We start from the raw sequence: 18,553 nt of genomic DNA, 5'->3' as shown, positions 1-18,553 counted from the left end.
GCCAATATTCAAAAAGGGCTCTAAAAGTGAACCTGGAAATTATAGGCCAGTAAGTCTAACCTCTATTGTTGGTAAAATATTTGAAGGGTTTCTGAGGGATGTTATTCTGGATTATCTCAATGAGAATAACTGTTTAACTCCATATCAGCATGGGTTTATGAGAAATCGCTCCTGTCAAACCAATCTAATCAGTTTTTATGAAGAGGTAAGCTATAGACTGGACCACGGTGAGTCATTGGACGTGGTATATCTCGATTTTTCCAAAGCGTTTGATACCGTGCCGCACAAGAGGTTGGTACACAAAATGAGAATGCTTGGTCTGGGGGAAAATGTGTGTAAATGGGTTAGTAACTGGCTTAGTGATAGAAAGCAGAGGGTGGTTATAAATGGTATAGTCTCTAACTGGGTCGCTGTGACCAGTGGGGTACCGCAGGGGTCAGTATTGGGACCTGTTCTCTTCAACATATTCATTAATGATCTGGTAGAAGGTTTACACAGTAAAATATCGATATTTGCAGATGATACAAAACTATGTAAAGCAGTTAATACAAGAGAAGATAGTATTCTGCTACAGATGGATCTGGATAAGTTGGAAACTTGGGCTGAAAGGTGGCAGATGAGGTTTAACAATGATAAATGTAAGGTTATACACATGGGAAGAGGGAATCAATATCACCATTACACACTGAACGGGAAACCACTGGGTAAATCTGACAGGGAGAAGGACTTGGGGATCCTAGTTAATGATAAACTTACCTGGAGCAGCCAGTGCCAGGCAGCAGCTGCCAAGGCAAACAGGATCATGGGGTGCATTAAAAGAGGTCTGGATACACATGATGAGAGCATTATACTGCCTCTGTACAAATCCCTAGTTAGACCGCACATGGAGTACTGTGTCCAGTTTTGGGCACCGGTGCTCAGGAAGGATATAATGGAACTAGAGAGAGTACAAAGGAGGGCAACAAAATTAATAAAGGGGATGGGAGAACTACAATACCCAGATAGATTAGCGAAATTAGGATTATTTAGTCTAGAAAAAAGACGACTGAGGGGCGATCTAATAACCATGTATAAGTATATAAGGGGACAATACAAATATCTCGCTGAGGATCTGTTTATACCAAGGAAGGTGACGGGCACAAGGGGGCATTCTTTGCGTCTGGAGGAGAGAAGGTTTTTCCACCAACATAGAAGAGGATTCTTTACTGTTAGGGCAGTGAGAATCTGGAATTGCTTGCCTGAGGAGGTGGTGATGGCGAACTCAGTCGAGGGGTTCAAGAGAGGCCTGGATGTCTTCCTGGAGCAGAACAATATTGTATCATACAATTATTAGGTTCTGTAGAAGGACGTAGATCTGGGTATTTATTATGATGGAATATAGGCTGAACTGGATGGACAAATGTCTTTTTTCGGCCTTACTAACTATGTTACTATGTTACTATGTTACTATGTTACTATGTTACCCATCAAAAACAAGGGGTGTATAGGCTAGTGACGGAATATGAACAAGTCTTCAGTAAACACCCATTGGACTTCGGACGGATAGAAGGGGTAGAACACACAATCCCCACCAGTGACCATCCCCCAATAAAAGAAAGATATAGACCCATACCGCCCGCTCACTATCAATGTGCAAAAGATATGCTGAGGGAGATGAAACAGGCCGGGGTAATAAGAGACAGCTGTAGCCCCTGGGCGGCCCCTCTAGTGATTGTCAAAAAAAAGGACGGAACCATGAGAATGTGCGTAGACTACCGGAAGATTAATAACATCACCCATAAAGACGCCTACCCCTTGCCTAGGATAGAAGAGTCCTTAACTGCTTTGAAATCTGCTAATTATTTTTCCACCTTAGACTTAACAAGCGGGTATTGGCAAGTCCCTGTGGCTGAGCGAGATAAGGAAAAGACGGCATTCACCACACCAATGGGTCTATGTGAATTTAATCGCATGCCGTTCGGACTCTGCAACGCATCCGGTACCTTCCAGCGGCTGATGGAATGCTGCCTCGGACACAAGAACTTCGAGACCGTCCTCCTGTACCTAGATGATGTGATCGTCTACTCAAAGACTTACGAACAACACTTAATAGACCTGGCAGAAGTGTTCGAAGCCTTATCCAGGTATGGCATGAAAGTCAAGCCATCCAAATGTCACCTTCTCAAGCCAAAGGTACAGTACCTGGGACACATCGTGAGTTCGGAGGGAGTAGCACCAGATCCCGAGAAAATAAGCGCCATAAGGGATTGGCCAAGACCTACCAGCGCAAAAGAAGTGAGACAATTCCTGGGATTGGTGGGTTACTATCGCAGATTTATAAAAGGATTTACCAAGTTGGCAGCACCCTTGCAAGACACCTTGGTAGGGCAGACGAAGAAACCTTCAAACCAAAACCCTCCTTTTCAGTGGAACGACGAAAGGGAAGACTCCTTTGAACAACTAAAGAAGGCACTAACCGGAGAAGAGGTTCTGGCATACCCAGATTACCATCAACCTTTCATCCTCTACACCGATGCCAGTAATGTGGGACTAGGAGCGGTGCTGTCACAAAAGCAAGAAGGTCGGGAGAAAGTCATCGCCTTTGCAAGTAGAAAGCTCCGGCCTACTGAAAGAAATTCAGAAAATTACAGCTCCTTCAAATTGGAACTACTGGCAGTAGTTTGGGCTGTGACTGAGCGTTTCAAACACTATCTGGCCACTGCAGAATTTATTGTCTATACTGACAACAATCCGTTGACCCACCTGGACACAGCCAAATTAGGTGCGTTAGAACAGCGATGGATAGCCCGGTTATCTAATTACAACTTCAAGATCAAGTATCGAGCAGGTCGCAAGAATGGAAATGCCGATGCCCTATCCCGGATGCCACACTTGAGAGATGTAGAAGAAGAAATGGGGGAGCTTGAAGAAATTGAACTACCAGCCTTCCATCATCCCAAGGCAAAACATCATCAGTCAAGTACCTATCAGAAACAACAAGAGGTGAATTTAAATCCGTTAGCACACCATAGATGGGCTGACACCCAAGACAGCAATCCGGCTGTGAAGTTGGTGAAGGAACTGTTAACTGAGCAAAGTGCATATCCCGATGAGGATGCCCCAGAAGAGACGCATCAACTCTGGAAAGAGAGAGGCAAAATGTTCCTGTATCAAGGGAAGCTCTGTAGAAGGTACACCAATCCGAAAACACATGAATTGGTTTGGCAGATTATCGTGCCTAAACAAGATGTCAAGATGGTCCTCGAAGCTTACCATAATGGTGCTGGTCACTTCGGTTGGAAAAAGTTAGAAGTACTTCTAAGAGAAAGATTTTATTGGGTCGGGATGAGAAAATCAATCGAACAGTGGTGCAGAAATTGTGGCCCGTGCAACCTCAGAAGAAACGATCAAAAGAACCAAAGAGCACCACTGCAGCCCATAATCACCAAACAACCACTTGAACTTGTAGCCATGGACCACGTGAAGTTGACACCAAGCCGGTCTGGCTATGTCTATGCCTTGACCATCGTGGACCATTATTCACGCTTCTTGGTAGTAGTACCCGTAAAAGATCTGACAGCAAAAACAGCAGCCAAAGCGTTCCAAACGTACTTTTGTAGACCCCATGGATATCCGGAACAGGTTCTCACCGACCAAGGTACAGCCTTTGAATCAGAGATCTTCAGAGAATTCTGTAATATGTATGGTTGCAAAAAGATCCGGACGACGGCCTATCATCCACAAACAAACGGCTTATGCGAGAAGATGAACCATATTGTAATAGAACTACTAAAGACTTTACCTGAGGCAGAAAGGAATCAATGGCCAGAGAAATTGCCTGACTTGGTGGATCTGTATAATCATGTCCCGGTGAGTTCCACCAATTGCACCCCAGCTTACCTTATGCGTGCAAGACCCGGCCAATTACCAATCGATCTAGAAATGGGAATTCTGAAACCAGACGCAGAAGTCCAAGACTCCAATTGGGATATCATACGGCAAAAGCAGTATCGCCAAGTGCAAGAGAGTGTGGAAAGAAGCCTTCAGCAAACTAGAGAAAGACAAGAGCGAACTTTCAACCAGAATGCTCTAGCGACCCCATTAAGACCAGGTGACCAAGTGCTCAAGAGAAATCGTCGAACCAATAAACTGGACAATCAGTGGGAAGCCGTACCCTACACAGTTTTACCAACAAGAGTGGATAATCCTAAAATGTGTCTCATTAGCAAAAACGGAGGCTTAACATCTGTACTAGTGTCAAGAGACAATCTTAAATTATGTCCGGAGGCATTGAAAGAGCCAGACGTTGTCCAGCCAGAACCAGAAGTTATTCAACCCATACAGGTTCAACCAGTAAAGGAAAAAGAAGAGGAAGTGTATCACACCTGTATAGGAGACTTTCCCAAAACCCTACTAACATACCATGGTGCAGTAGTGGTTCCCATGGTGGCCTTTTACCCAACACCAAACCCAATACCAGAAGTCCCAAGACAGGAAGAGGCTGACCCCGTACTACAGGAGGTTCCAGGCCAGGAAGAACAGATTCCTGGTCAGAGTAATCCCATTCACGGTGGACTTGCCAACTCCATAGTCGTGGAATTATCTTTAGCAGAGCGGGCAGATACTACATCCGCAGTAGACAGTAGTACACCACATGAAGAGACACCGCTATTACGTAGATCACAGCGTAGTACCCAGGGTCAATTACCGGCCAGGTATGCAGATTACCAACTATAAAGCTCATAATGTGAATTGTATATATGTTATGCCGTATATAGTTAAACAGAAAATGTAGTATAGTCATTGTTATCAGTCTGCAACGTTTAAGCCCAGTGCCTACAGAGACTTGTCTGTATGAACTTCTTGCATATTCTTGAACTTTTTATCAGCCCGGAGGCACTAAATCAAAGCTCCGGAAAGACTGCTTTTTGAACTTTGCTCCTCGCTCTTTTTGAACTTTCTTTAGACTTTATATTGATAACTCCGTTGGAAAAATGGAACTAAATTCCTGGACACTAAGTACAGTGCCTTTCCTAATACCTTCAAGGATAGAACTGTATTAATGGACGCTATTTGAAGTGACTTTGTACAGAACTATATTTTTGTTTCCTCGAGTGGTTTTTGTAACTTTTCATTTTTAAGACTCTGTACATATTAATTGTTATTTCAAAATGTTATTGTCCCACAGTCCCGGAGTACTGTTCTTAACTAAGGGGGAAATTGTGACGCCCAAGAGACCGGGGTACCCAGCACCGGACCAATGGGGTCTGTCTCTTGAGGGGGGTGTCACGGGTGGCTTGACCCGGTGCTGTGGCCTCAGGCAATGCACAGTGTAAAGGGTATCGTGAGGGAACAGGCACTTACTTGATCAGCAGCAGGTTCTCCCAGCGGTGATGATCCCAATCCTGGATAGATGGCTATTGTCCAAATGAAAGACTGAGGCACTGAAACGTTTAACCAGTTTACTTTAACAAAAAAGGATTTACAACCAGTCCTGTCACCGGAGTCTGTATGGGAACTCTGAGTTACTTTGACCCTGCCGGGGTCTTCGCCTCTTATTGTACGCAATATCTGTGTGGCCCTGCTGCTGTATGTGAACTGGCTGCCGGCCCAATCTGTCCCCTCCGGGTCCTGGTTCGACGGGCAACCCGAGTCCTTTTATCGGCTTACCCCCTCCAGGAGTACCGCTGAACTCTGTGTCTGTTGCTGCGTCCGACCCTAGTGAAGCTGATATCACCTCACGTTTTTCCGGTTGCTGTATTATATGTAATGAATACAGCCACGGATCCGGTATCCGTCTTTGCGCCTGTTCTGGGTAGTGATTAATGCTACCCGGTTCTCACAATGTCCTTTTTCTCTATCCCTCTTCTCCTCAGGCCGGTGATTTAGGCCTGGTAACAGTCACAGGGCTGTTAGAGATTCAACTGTATGACCTCTCACTTTCAGCTCCTTAGCCCAACTGCCAGTTCTTCTCTCAGACCAGAATGGATCAAGGGGAGTCTCTGGAGCTCCCCCTTCTGGCCGGAGGTGGTAGTGCAGTCTTGCTATTTTAGTATTTGCATTTACTGTCAGTAACTATTTTTGTGGCAAATACCCCTAGGGGTGCCACACTAACATCTATATGCAGATGTTAAAGGGGTTTTCTGCTAAGGTCATTTGTAATTGTAGGGTGCTCTTTTCTTGGGATTCAAAGAACACAAGGCAGAAAGTGCTCAATTTTACAACACAGATTCATGAAGCATTTTTCAGTGCCCATTGAATATAATGTCCAATTGATTGTCCATGTGTAAGGTGGCAGTGGGCGGTAGCCACAGGCGAGGCACTCATCTCGGGCGCCCAGGCACATTACATTAAAATTAAGGTCCTGGCTGGGTGTGTAGACTTGTGCTGTGAGGGCATTATGCCCATACAGGATACAGGCCACATGTAACCAATGATTCTGGTTTGCCAGGACCAGATGTGTTACAGTTCAATGAGGGAGACCACCATTCCACAATAAACTCTTTACTAAACAGCAATTTGGTAATTGTTATATACAAGGGAGAGCGGGTACAAAGTCTTATGGACGTTTCATTTGCAATATGAAGTATTTTCCACACAGTTTCCTTAGTAGTATACTCCAGGGACCTCTATGCTAACTGTTTCTCCCTACTTCACCACAACCCAGCTTTAACGCTACAGTAATGATTAACAAGTCACCTTTACTTGTTCAGTGGTTCCGCATCTTATTTCTTCCAGTACTGGCACCCTGGAACTCATTCACTAGTCCCAGTCTCTCCGTCCTGTTTAGGCCTAGCTCAAGTTCCTGTGGCTAGGCATTAGTGATGAGCGAATATACTCGTTACTCGAGATTTCCCAAGCATGCTCGGGGGTCCTCTGAGTATTTTTTAGTGCTCGGAGATTTTGTTTTCCTCACCTCAGCTGAATGATTTACATCTCTTAGCCAGCTTGATTACATGTGGGGATTCCCTAGCAACCAGGCAACCCCCACATATACTTATGCTGGCTAAAATATGTAAATCATTCAGCTGCGGCGATGAAAACTAAATCTCCGAGCACTGAAAAATACTCGGAGATCACCCGAGTGTGCTCGGCAAATCTCGAGTAACGAGTATATTCGTTCATCACTACTAGGCATCCTCTCATAGGACCTATCTCCGGAAGACCACTCTGTCTCTCTATCACTCATCCTCAGGATTTAGCTATCAATCTTTTTTGGTCTCCTCTCATTTTAGCTCACACTCGTAAGCGACACTACTCATTCTGCACTCCAGACCCAATCTGTCTTCCTAGCAGGAAGTAGTTGTTCTTCCTAACACTAGCCCCGCTCCCTGTGGGCTAGTATCAAACATTAACTCTCAACATTCCTTACACTATGCACTACATTACTTATCTTACATTACCACACACTATACATTATACAGGCAAACATCACAATATAATACGTCACTTCACATGACACAATATTTACAAATGACGCAAGACATTATTCACATTACAATACAATGATGAATTTGGTGTCTTCAGGGGTGGGAACGTTATAGACATTGTTCACCACCCTCACACATGTACTACACAGATACTAGAAGCCTTCCAGAGTATCTGCAGTGGTTACATGACATTGATACATTGATAATACGTATCACCGTTGTAGCCAATCAATGAGCTCACCATAGTGAGGTGTCTGGCACAAGCTGCTGAGCTCCGTGATTGGCTACAGAGATGATGGACACTGGTGATCTGATGTCACCACTGCGGCCAATACACTGAGAACTGAGCAGCGGTAAGGAGCCAGCACTAAACCTGGGAAGGGTGAATACCTGCTCTATTTGGTAATATAAGTATTTTAGAGCATTGGGGTCTATATAGTTGAAAAAGTGGAAAAACCCTTTAAGCCCAAACCCAGTACCTAATATCTGTTCTTAGTCCAGGTCTATATGGTGACATTGTCTTTGATTGTGACCCTTACTGAAAGCATTACTTTTCAGGCATCTGAATATGGCTTCAATGTAATGAAAGACCATGGGATGAGCTGTATATCTGCAATTGACTGTTATAAGTAGTAACAGCAGTATAACAGATGAAGATTTTCCTAAGGTCATGCTTCTATTACACAATAACATATTCTGCTCTCGTTCTCTAGGTTTCTACTGATGATGGGAGTTTTGTTTTGTTGCGGAGCAGGATTCTTCATTAGGAGGCGAATGTATCCACCATTGCTTGTTGAAGAACCAACATTTAATGTATCTTACACAAGGCAAACACCTGGGCCTCCACCAGGTCTGGACATCATTTTACATATTTTTAAAAGTCATTGTAGGAAAATCATACACGTGCATATGTATCACTATATATACTGGTTTTCCAAAGTAATAATTCATAAGGTTTTTTCAATCCTACAAAATCTTTGGGCTTTTCATATAAAAGGAATAAATCCTTCAAGGTGTTCAACAAGTTTACTAAAGTTTGCTGTCACTTTTTCAACCACAAAAGAGTGAATGTAGGGTTCAATCTGGTATACATCAGTAGATGCACCAGGGTGCAGGATATGGCGCTCACTACACTCTTGTTACATTCTGGCCAGTGCTAGTAATTGAAGAAACAATCCCAGAAGGAATTTTGTTATATGGTCCATGTGTAATGTATGGAAGGTAAATAGTATTGGCACTAATTTTACCAGTGGCTTTATTACCCCTGAGTTATCAGCTCCCTTATGGTCGTTCACTGAACACTGTGAATTACACAATCACAGTAGTGCTGCCTTCCTCTCGGGGAGGGTAGTGCTATATCTGGAGACAAGTGGGATTCCCTTTGGTAGGTTATCACACACACACCTTCCAAATCCAGGCCAGGAGGTTGAGCTCAAGACCCTGTTTTAGGGCAGCTTCCCTGGATAAAGATCCTGGTTTGGAGGCGGGGTGAGTTCAGTTAGTGCAGACAGTCTGTGTGCGAGCACAGACAGGGATGGAGCACAGTGGAAATACAGGACTCCAGGAGGCTACGAGTAGGCCCCAGGGAGTCAGTGCGCAGAGAATCTGGGAACTGGGAGCCCGAGGCTTATGTGGATTATAATACACAGAGCAGAACCGGATGGCATTGAATTACATGGACTTTGCCCATATTTACCTGTGGCAAAGCAGCACCTTGGAGCTTGGAGTCACCGTGAAGGACCCCAGTAGGCTCGGCTCAAGCTGCCTGCCATACCTATACCTGTCCCAGGACAGGAGAACGAATAAGGACCTTGTTTGAGACACTTGTGGCAGCAGAGACCTCAGAGACAGTAGCGCAGAGTGGAAGGCCCTTACCTGACCTACCCAAGGGACCCCGCTTGTCTCTGGACTGCCCGGACTCCTAACCAACCTGTTGCTGGTACCCTGGACTGTGGCCTTTCATTCACAAGTAAACCAGGTAAAGACTTATCACTTGTCTCCTCCATTTATTCACCGGCTACACTATCTACACCATACACCATAGGACCCCTGGGGACCCCGCTTCACCTGTGGGAAGTGTAACATCTGGGCTGCTGCAAGATCCCCCAGGGGACCCCTTTAATGCAGCGTCGGTCCCTCAACAGACGGAACTCCACAGGTGGCGTCACGACAAACCTTGAACATTTAACCCCCTTTAACGCCCAGGACCACGGACTTGGTCGCAGCCACCGTGACATCCCCCCTTTGCGACCGGACCCGATACCGAGTACCCCACTGCCCTGCGGGCACGTCACATCGTTTTCACTGTGAAACAGAATTCAGCTTCTCTATGATTTCTTATAAGAGTTGCATCAAGGTTCTAACTGGAAATGATCCAGAGATTAAAAGTATAGGTCAAGTGGTGCAGTGCAGGACTAAAATAACTCAGAAATAAAGCTAATGGTAATACAATTAAAATATTATATTATATTACTTTATACTATATATTACATTTTGTAAATTACAAATTAACTTTCATTTGTTTTTCTGGGACTGTCTCTTTAAGGAAAACTGAATCAATATTGAGTGTTGAAGTATGACTATTGCCCTGAACTGAGGGTAATAATAAATACAAAAATAGCCTGCTGTATCTCTTTCTATCTATCTAGCCTTTATCATATATATTTTTTTAACTCCTCTTTGATGATGCAGTGACTAGCTTGGTGAGACATAATTTAATTAATTTAATTAATACACTATAAAAATGCCATAATCTATAATATTTATAATCTATATAATATTCCATAACATTTTGCCACATTGGTTTTTTTTTGCCTTCCTCTGGATCAACATGTTAGGGCATGTTAGGTTAGGCTATGGGTTGAACTAGATGGACTTAAAATCTTCCTTCAACCTTAATAACTATGTTCCTATTTGTCCCACTATATTTTTATTTACATGCCTTTTATAAACACATTATATAATTTTGAATTGAGTTCACATTTTAAAGGGAATATGTCACCAGATGTTTGCTACCTAATCTAAGAAGATTATAATGTAGAGACAGATCCCTTGATTGCAGCAATGTGTCACTTACTAATCTGCTAAGGGTAATTTTTATAAAATCATTGTTTTATCAGCAGGAGATTATTACTAGCAGACTATTTGGCCTGCTGTCAGGTAGTCCAACCACGCCCCCAGCACTGATTGGCAGTTTTCTGCTTATGCACAGTGTACACAGAAAGCTGCCTATCAGTAGTGTGGGCGAGGTTATAGAGAGCTCAGCAATCAGAGAACTGCTAGACCAGGCGCAGATTAATCAATTTTTAATAAGAGCAGCAGAGCTCAGTAAAGTAAGTGATACATTGCTGGAATCAGGGTCTCTGCCCCTACATCGTGCTGCTCTCAGATAGAGTAGCAAAACCCTGGTGACAAATTCCCTTTAAGTGGTTGCTCATGACAGTTTAAAAAATTGCCTCAAAGCAGGAAATCCTAAGCTCTACTTAGCTCTACTAAGCTCTTTTGATAATTGGAAATCAGTTTTTCTGATAACTGTGAAGGCATTTGATTGCTCGGCTTCTTTGTAGAATTGTCTTAATGCAGCCAGATTGGCAGTAATTAGTCCTGTGTGTGTAAATTCTAATCAATTTTAATTCATTTACTTAAACAGTTCACTGAGTAAACAAGGGGGCAGTTCATTATTCACACGGTTCCTTAAATGATTGGAATAAGCATGTACAACCGCAGGAAGTTAAATGATCTGTATGTTTCTGAAAAGTGAGATGGAACTAGAGTACTGTTAAGAGATCTACATACTGTAAGCATGAGAAGAATAAGCCGAATTACGTGTAGATGATATCACTGATCCACCTAATTTTTTAAGAACTTTGTAATTGTTTTTGATAGCATCTTCCCTCATCTGATCACTGTGACTCTGTGTGAACCAGGCTTGGGATCAGCCAAAATGTTATAACTAAAAACTCACAGTTTTTTTTTTTTTGATAAGTCACAATTGACATGGATTCAATAAAAAGCAAAGAATATATGAGAGTATAGATGGGCGAACCCTAACGTAAAGTTCGGCGTCCGTACCAAACACCTACTGTTCGGGCACGTACGCCGATTATGGACTTCACCAGGAAGTCCATGTTACTGTTTGGGTTTGGCCCCCCAGAAACACCAGGTGCATGACCGCACGACAAACACTGGTTCTGATGAGCGGTAAAATCATTACCGCTGGCCAGACAGACGCCGTTCCCACGCTGTCAAATGACAGTGTGAACCCGCAGCTGTGATTGGTGGTATAAAGTTTACCTCTGGTCATTTGCATCAGCTGATGGGACTACTTCTGGCGTTAATAACAGTAAGAGCAGGCGGCAGCGCTTTAAATAAATTATAATAAAAAAATGGCCCTGTATTCTTGATAAACAGCCAGGCAAACTAACAGCTGTGGGCTGCAACCCTCAGCTGTCAGCTTTAGCAAGGTTGATTATCAAGAATAGAGGGGTCCCCACATCTGTGTTTTTAATTATTTAAATAAATGATTTTAAAAAATGTGGGGTCCCCCCACTTTTGACTATCAGCCTTGCTAAAGCAGACAGCTGACGGCTGGCATTCTCAGGATGGTAAGGAGCCATGGATAGTGAACATCGGAGAGGTGAGGGATATTGTTTATTTAGTTTTGTTTTATTACAGGAGACGAGGGATTCAATGGAATTAGGTGTTAGGTGAGTATAATTGTGTTTGTTATTTTTAAATTAAAAAGGATAGTGTGTTTTGTTTTTATTTTAAATAAAAGACTTTATTTTGGCTATGTGTTTACTTACAATATAGGATTAGCAATGGATAGGTGTCTTATAGATGCCTCTCCATTACTAAGCCGTGGGCTTGATGTCACCGGACAATATAAAAGTGACACCAACCACACAAATATGAACCCCACTTGCCACTGCTACAGGGCAAGTGGGAAGAGTCGAGCAAAGTGCCAGAATTGGGGCATCTAATAGATGCGCCTTTTCTGTGCAGCTGTGGGATGCTATTTTTAGCCGTGGGGGAATATCTATGGCCTCTTACCAGCCGGAGAATACCAACTCCCAGCTGTCTGTGTTAGCAAGGCTGGTTGTCTAAAATGGGGGGATACCACGGCATTTTTAAAAAATTATTTATTTAAATAATTTTAAAAAACAGCATAGGGACCTCTCTATTCTTGATAACTAATCTTGTTAAAGCTGTCAGCTGAGGGTTGAAGCTCCCATCTGTCAGTTTTGTCTGACTGGTTATCAAAAATATAGGGGAATCCACTCAGTTTTTTTAAATTATGTATTTAGAGCGCAAGCGCCAGCTGATCAATACTCCCATCAGCCGCACCTGCACTCGCTGTTATTAGCGGCAGCAGATGCCGGCTGAGGGGAGCAGTAGTCCCATCAGCTGATGCCAGTGAAGGTAAACTTTATACATCTAATCTCAGCTGCGGGCTCATGCTGTCATTAGACAACGTGGGAGCTGCATCTGTCTGACCGACGGTAATCATTTTACCGCCGATCAGAAGCAGTGTTTGCCGTGCTGTCATGCACATAACAGCATGGCAAACACTGGATGTTCGAGCCCCTTATTCAAGTGAATGGGGTTCGGATTCGGGTCGGAGTACTGTTCTGGTACCCAAACCCAAACTTATTTTTAACTGTTCGGCCGAACCTGTCAGACCGGAACATCCAGGGGTCCACCCATTTGTATGCGAGTGCTCAATATTTTTACTTTGCACACTGTATAATGGCTCCTTAGTAGCTCTCACAGTGCATAATGACCCCCACACTGGAAAATGGCCCCTCAGTAACACCCACACAGTATAATGCACCTTAGTAGCCCCCCACTGTTTGATAACCCCCACACTGTACAATGACACCACTTTAGCCCTCACATTGTGTAATTGCACCCACAATATCCCCCACACTGTATTATGCACCCCACACAGTATTATGGCCCCACATTAGCTCCCACAGTGTATGATGGCCCTCACAGTAGCCCCCACCCTGTATCATAGACCTTTTACTAGACACCGCACTATCATTGCACCCTAAGTAGCCCCCACAGCCCCTGAAACGAGTGTCACCAATGATGCTTCATTTCAGATAGGGGCAGGGTCTAGAGCTTTCACACTCACAGTTTTTCACACGTACCGGAAACACTGACACACATAGATACAGTGGGGCAAAAAAGTATTTAGTCAGTCAGCAATAGTGCAAGTTCCACCACTTAAAAAGATGAGAGGCGTCTGTAATTTACATCATAGGTAGATCTCAACTATGGGAGACAAACTGAGAAAAAAAAATCCAGAAAATCACATTGTCTGTTTTTTTAACAATTTATTTGCATATTATGGTGGAAAATAAGTATTTGGTCAGAAACAAAATTTCATCTCAATACTTTGTAATATATCCTTTGTTGGCAATGACAGAGGTCAAACGTTTTCTGTAAGTCTTCACAAGGTTGCCACACACTGTTGTTGGTATGTTGGCCCATTCCTCCATGCAGATCTCCTCTAGAGCAGTGATGTTTTTGGCTTTTCGCTTGGCAACATGGACTTTCAACTCCCTCCAAAGGTTTTCTATGGGGTTGAGATCTGGAAACTGGCTAGGCCACTCCAGGACCTTGAAATGCTTCTTACGAAGCCACTCCTTCGTTGCCCTGGCGGTGTGCTTTGGATCATTGTCATGTTGAAAGACCCAGCCACGTTTCATCTTCAATGCCCTTGCTGATGGAAGGAGGTTTGCACTCAAAATCTCACGATACATGGCCCCATTCATTCTTTCGTGTTCCCGGATCAGTCGTCCTGGCCCCTTTGCAGAGAAACAGCCCCAAAGCATGATGTTTCCACCACCATGCTTTACAGTAGGTATGGTGTTTGATGGATGCAACTCAGTATTCTTTTTTCCTCCAAACACGATAAGTTGTGTTTCTCCCAAACAGTTCCAGTTTGGTTTCATCAGACCATAGGACATTCTCCCAAAACTCCTCTGGATCATCCAAATGCTCTCTAGCAAACTTCAGACGGGCCCGGACATATACTGGCTTAAGCAGTGGGACACGTCTGGCACTGCAGAATCTGAGTCCATGGTGGCGTAGTGTGTCACTTATGGTAGGCCTTGTTACATTGGTCCCAGCTCTCTGCAGTTCATTCACTAGGTCCCCCCGCGTGGTTCTGGGATATTTGCTCACCGTTCTTGTGATCATTCTGACCCCACGGGGTGGGATTTTGCGTGGAGCCCCAGATCGAGGGAGATTATCAGTGGTCTTGTATGTCTTCCATTTTCTAATTATTGCTCCCACTGTTGATTTATGCACTCCAAGCTGGTTGGCTATTGCAGATTCAGTCTTCCCAGCCTGGTGCAGGGCTACAATTTTGTTTCTGGTGTCCTTTGACAGCTCTTTGGTCTTCACCATAGTGGAGTTTGGAGTCAGACTGTTTGAGGGTGTGCACAGGTGTCTTTTTATACTTATAACAAGTTTAAACAGATGCCATTACTACAGGTAATGAGTGGAGGAAAGAGGAGACTCTTAAAGAAGAAGTTACAGGTCTGTGAGAGCCAGAAATCTTGATTGTTTTTTTCTGACCAAATACTTATTTTCCACCATAATATGCAAATAAATTGTTAAAAAAACAGACAATGTGAATTTCTGGATTTTTTTTTTCTCAGTTTGTCTCCCATAGTTGAGGTCTACTTATGATGTAAATTACAGACGCCTCTCATCTTTTTAAGTGGTGGAACATGCACTATTGCTGACTGACTAAATACTTTTTTGCCCCACTGTACATTCAAGTGAATGGGTTTATGCACATGTCAGTGTGTTTCCACGGATCGTGTGTCCGTGACTAAAACACATTGACATGTCCATTTTTTACCATCAGCACAGGCCGCAAAACGTCCCGCACACCACGTGCACTCAGATAACACACATGGATGTCATCCGTGTGACACGACCCGGCACCTGAGAAGCAGCGCTACAGTAAGCACTGTTCCCTGGCCCTGTGTGCTGAAGACAGCTCCCATCCAATGCTCTGCTGGCGGACAGCGTGAGCAGGGGAGAATGATGAGAGTTATATTCAAGTGAGAACAATGACAGCAGGCAGCTACTGATGGGACTATTACTCCCATCAGCCTACACCTGTTGCCGCTAATAACAGTGACCGCAGGAGTGTCTGATGGGAGTATTCAGCTGGCACCAGTGCTGTAAATAACTATTTTCTATTTTTTATAACCAGCCAGGTTGAGGGATATTGTTGTTTTTTATTTTTGGTTTATTACAGGAGACAAAGGCTTCAGTGGAATTAGATGTTTGGTGAGTATAACTGTGTTTGTTATTTTTAAATAAAAATGGAAAACTGTGTTTTGTTTTCTTTCTAATAAAAGACTTTATTCTGGCTGTGTGTTTATTTACCAAATAGCTATAAGATTAGTAATGGATAGGTATCTTATAGATGCCTCTCCATTCCTAAGCCGTGGGCTTGATGACAATACAAAGGTGATATCAACCTCACAAATATGAACCCCACTTGCTACAGCTACAGGGCAAGTAGGAAGACCCGGGCAAAGCACCAGAATTGGCAAATCTAATAGCTGCGCCTTTTCTGGGCAGCTGCAGGCTGCTATTTTTAGGCTCGGGAAGCCTATATTAATGGCACCTTTCCAGCCTGAGAATACAAGCCCCCAGCTGTCAGCTTTAGAAAGGCTGGTTGTCAAAAATGGGGGACCATCTGCCATTTTTTTTAAATTTCTTATTTAAATAATTAAAAAAACAACATGGGGACCCATCTATTCTTGATAACCAGCCTTGCTGAAGCTGACAGCTGAGGGTTGCATCCCCCAGCTGTGAGTTTTTCCTGCCTGGTTATAGAAAATAGAGGGGAACCCACGACGGGTTTTTCATTCATTCATTTCTAGCACAGGCGGCGGGTGAGGAATACTGCCATCAGCCACTCCGGCTGTCACTGTTATTAGCGGCAGCAGGAAAAGGCTGATGGGAGTAATGGTCCCATCAGCAAACTCCTGCTGTCATTGTTCTCATTTGAATATAACTCTTATCATTCTCCCCTCTAACACTGATCGCCGGCAGAGCAGGGGAGTAAAATGAGAGCCGCTTTCAGCACCTGGCGCCGGGGAACAGCGCTTACTATAGCGCTTCTTCCCTGGCGCCTGTCCGTGTGGTGCTGATGCGGCACATGGGAGGCACACAGTTGCCACACATGTGCCGCAAGTATTACACACACGGACACACAAACACTGTCATCTCCGGTACCTTATTATTCCGGTCCTGGAAATATCAGGACATGTGAAACCTGTCTAAGTGTTACAATGAGAAGAAAAAAGTGGTATGGGGCAGATACTAGTGTTGAGAGGAAGGAAACAACCCTAGCCTTTACAAAGAGCAAATCACACAAGCTGAATTGTATTAGAGTGTATAGAGGACTTGAAGTAGACAAACCGGACAGTCTGCAGTGTAGAGAGAAAGGAGAGAACTCTGCACAGGGAGGGAGAAAATCCCTCGTTCCTCAGCATCTGGCTACAGTCACGCTATCAATAATTTGGTCAGTATTTCACATCAGTATTTGTAAGCCAAAACCAGATGAGGAGCAATTAGAGGAAAAGTATAATAGAAACACCTGCAACAATGCTGCATTTATCACCCACTCCTGGCTTTGGTTTACAAATACTGATGTGAAATACTGACCAATTACCAATTACTGAGAGTGTGACTGTAGCCTCAGTATTTATCAGCACAGTGTATCCCTCTACAGATATCCCTCATAGGCTACATTCACACCAGCAGTATTTGGTCAGTATTTTACCTCAGTATTTGTAAGCCAAAACCAGGAGAGGAACAATCTGAGGTAAAGTATAATATAAACACGTCACCACTTCTGTATTTATCACCCACTCCTGGTTTTGGCTTACAAATACTGATGTGAAATACTGACCAAATTCTGCTAGTGTGACTGTAGCCAAAGACTGTAGAATAATGATGCAGTACAGGACTAAAGCTGTGCTAATACACGATAACTAGTGATGGCGGCAGCATCCTGTCCACACCGGCCTCATATCCAGGATGTATTAGTAGGAGGGACAGCTTAACATAAGAAAATTTCACAATGTATATCAGCGGGTGTGAACATGAATAAAAGAGTAGTGCAGCCTGAAACTTAATGCAGTTTAGTTTGACTCAACTTTGTGTAAAAGTCATTTTTGCATGTCAATGGTGTTGATAGTCTGAACTCCTAATATGGGACAGTTATTTGATGTATTTCATTTTATATTGCAGGACCTCAACAGCCAGGAATGCCATATTATTCTGATCCAGGGGGAAACCCAGCCCCACCTTCATTTCACATGCAGCCAAACTCCCCTCAAGGAAACCCAGCTTTCCCACCGCCTCCGTCCTACTACAACACACCTCCACCACCTTACGAGCAAGTGGTGAAATCTTGCAAATGAAGCAATTTTGCACTTGGCAATTTTTTTTCTAATATCTGACTTTTTACAACTTTACCATGAGGAGGACTCTCTTTTGGCATGATGATTGATCTATTGGTATGAAGTATTGGAAGCTCAGATCTGGTTAGAGGGGACAGTAATGCTGTAACATGATTGCAGTCATGACAATTTTTCAGAATTACAGTTTATGTTAACGACTTGGCACTAGCATGGGGTATGATGGTTAATTGCGCTCCTCCATTGCTAAGAAAGCAGTTTTTTTTAGTTTACGGTAATTTATTTTTTTTCTACACGTTCCTTAGTACGTAGCTCTTTTATTGTATCTATGCCGGTGGTGTACAGTACATATCGTCGCCTAGTTTGCCTATTATTCTCGAGTGCTAGCAGAATATGCAGTATCTACAATAAAAGGCATGCTCTTCATGGAAACCATGTTGGATAAGTTGTGTTTTTCATAAAAAGTTAAGGTTTCTGCTATTAGTCATTATTTTTGTTCCATTTTGCCTAGTATTAAAAAGGACCTTACAAATGGCAACAAGTTCATGTGACAAACTCACATCTCAATTTCTCTACTGTGGATTTCAGAGCTCAATGCACTGTATACAGAGCTCATAAAGATATATTATGGAAATGATCATCATAACAATTTAGATAAAACCATGTCAAAGGAGGAAATGG

General features: G+C 43.4%; 1 protein-coding gene across 1 annotated transcript in view; it reads left to right on the top strand.

Moving 5' to 3' along the window:
• VOPP1 (VOPP1 WW domain binding protein) overlaps positions 1-18,347 on the top strand; it is a 176,615-nt gene extending 158,268 nt beyond the window's left edge. The window contains exons 4-5 of the mRNA XM_069730175.1: positions 8,123-8,259; positions 17,703-18,347. Coding sequence (XP_069586276.1) covers positions 8,123-8,259; positions 17,703-17,875 — 310 coding nt within the window. The 3' untranslated portion in view covers positions 17,876-18,347. The remainder of the gene's footprint in view (positions 1-8,122; positions 8,260-17,702) is intronic.
• The last annotated feature ends 206 nt before the right edge of the window (positions 18,348-18,553 follow it).

The sequence above is a fragment of the Ranitomeya imitator genome, chromosome 6, assembly GCF_032444005.1.
Source record: "Ranitomeya imitator isolate aRanImi1 chromosome 6, aRanImi1.pri, whole genome shotgun sequence".
In the NCBI taxonomy this organism is placed as follows: Eukaryota; Metazoa; Chordata; class Amphibia; order Anura; family Dendrobatidae; genus Ranitomeya; species Ranitomeya imitator.
This window is presented reverse-complemented; position numbering and strand designations above follow the sequence as displayed.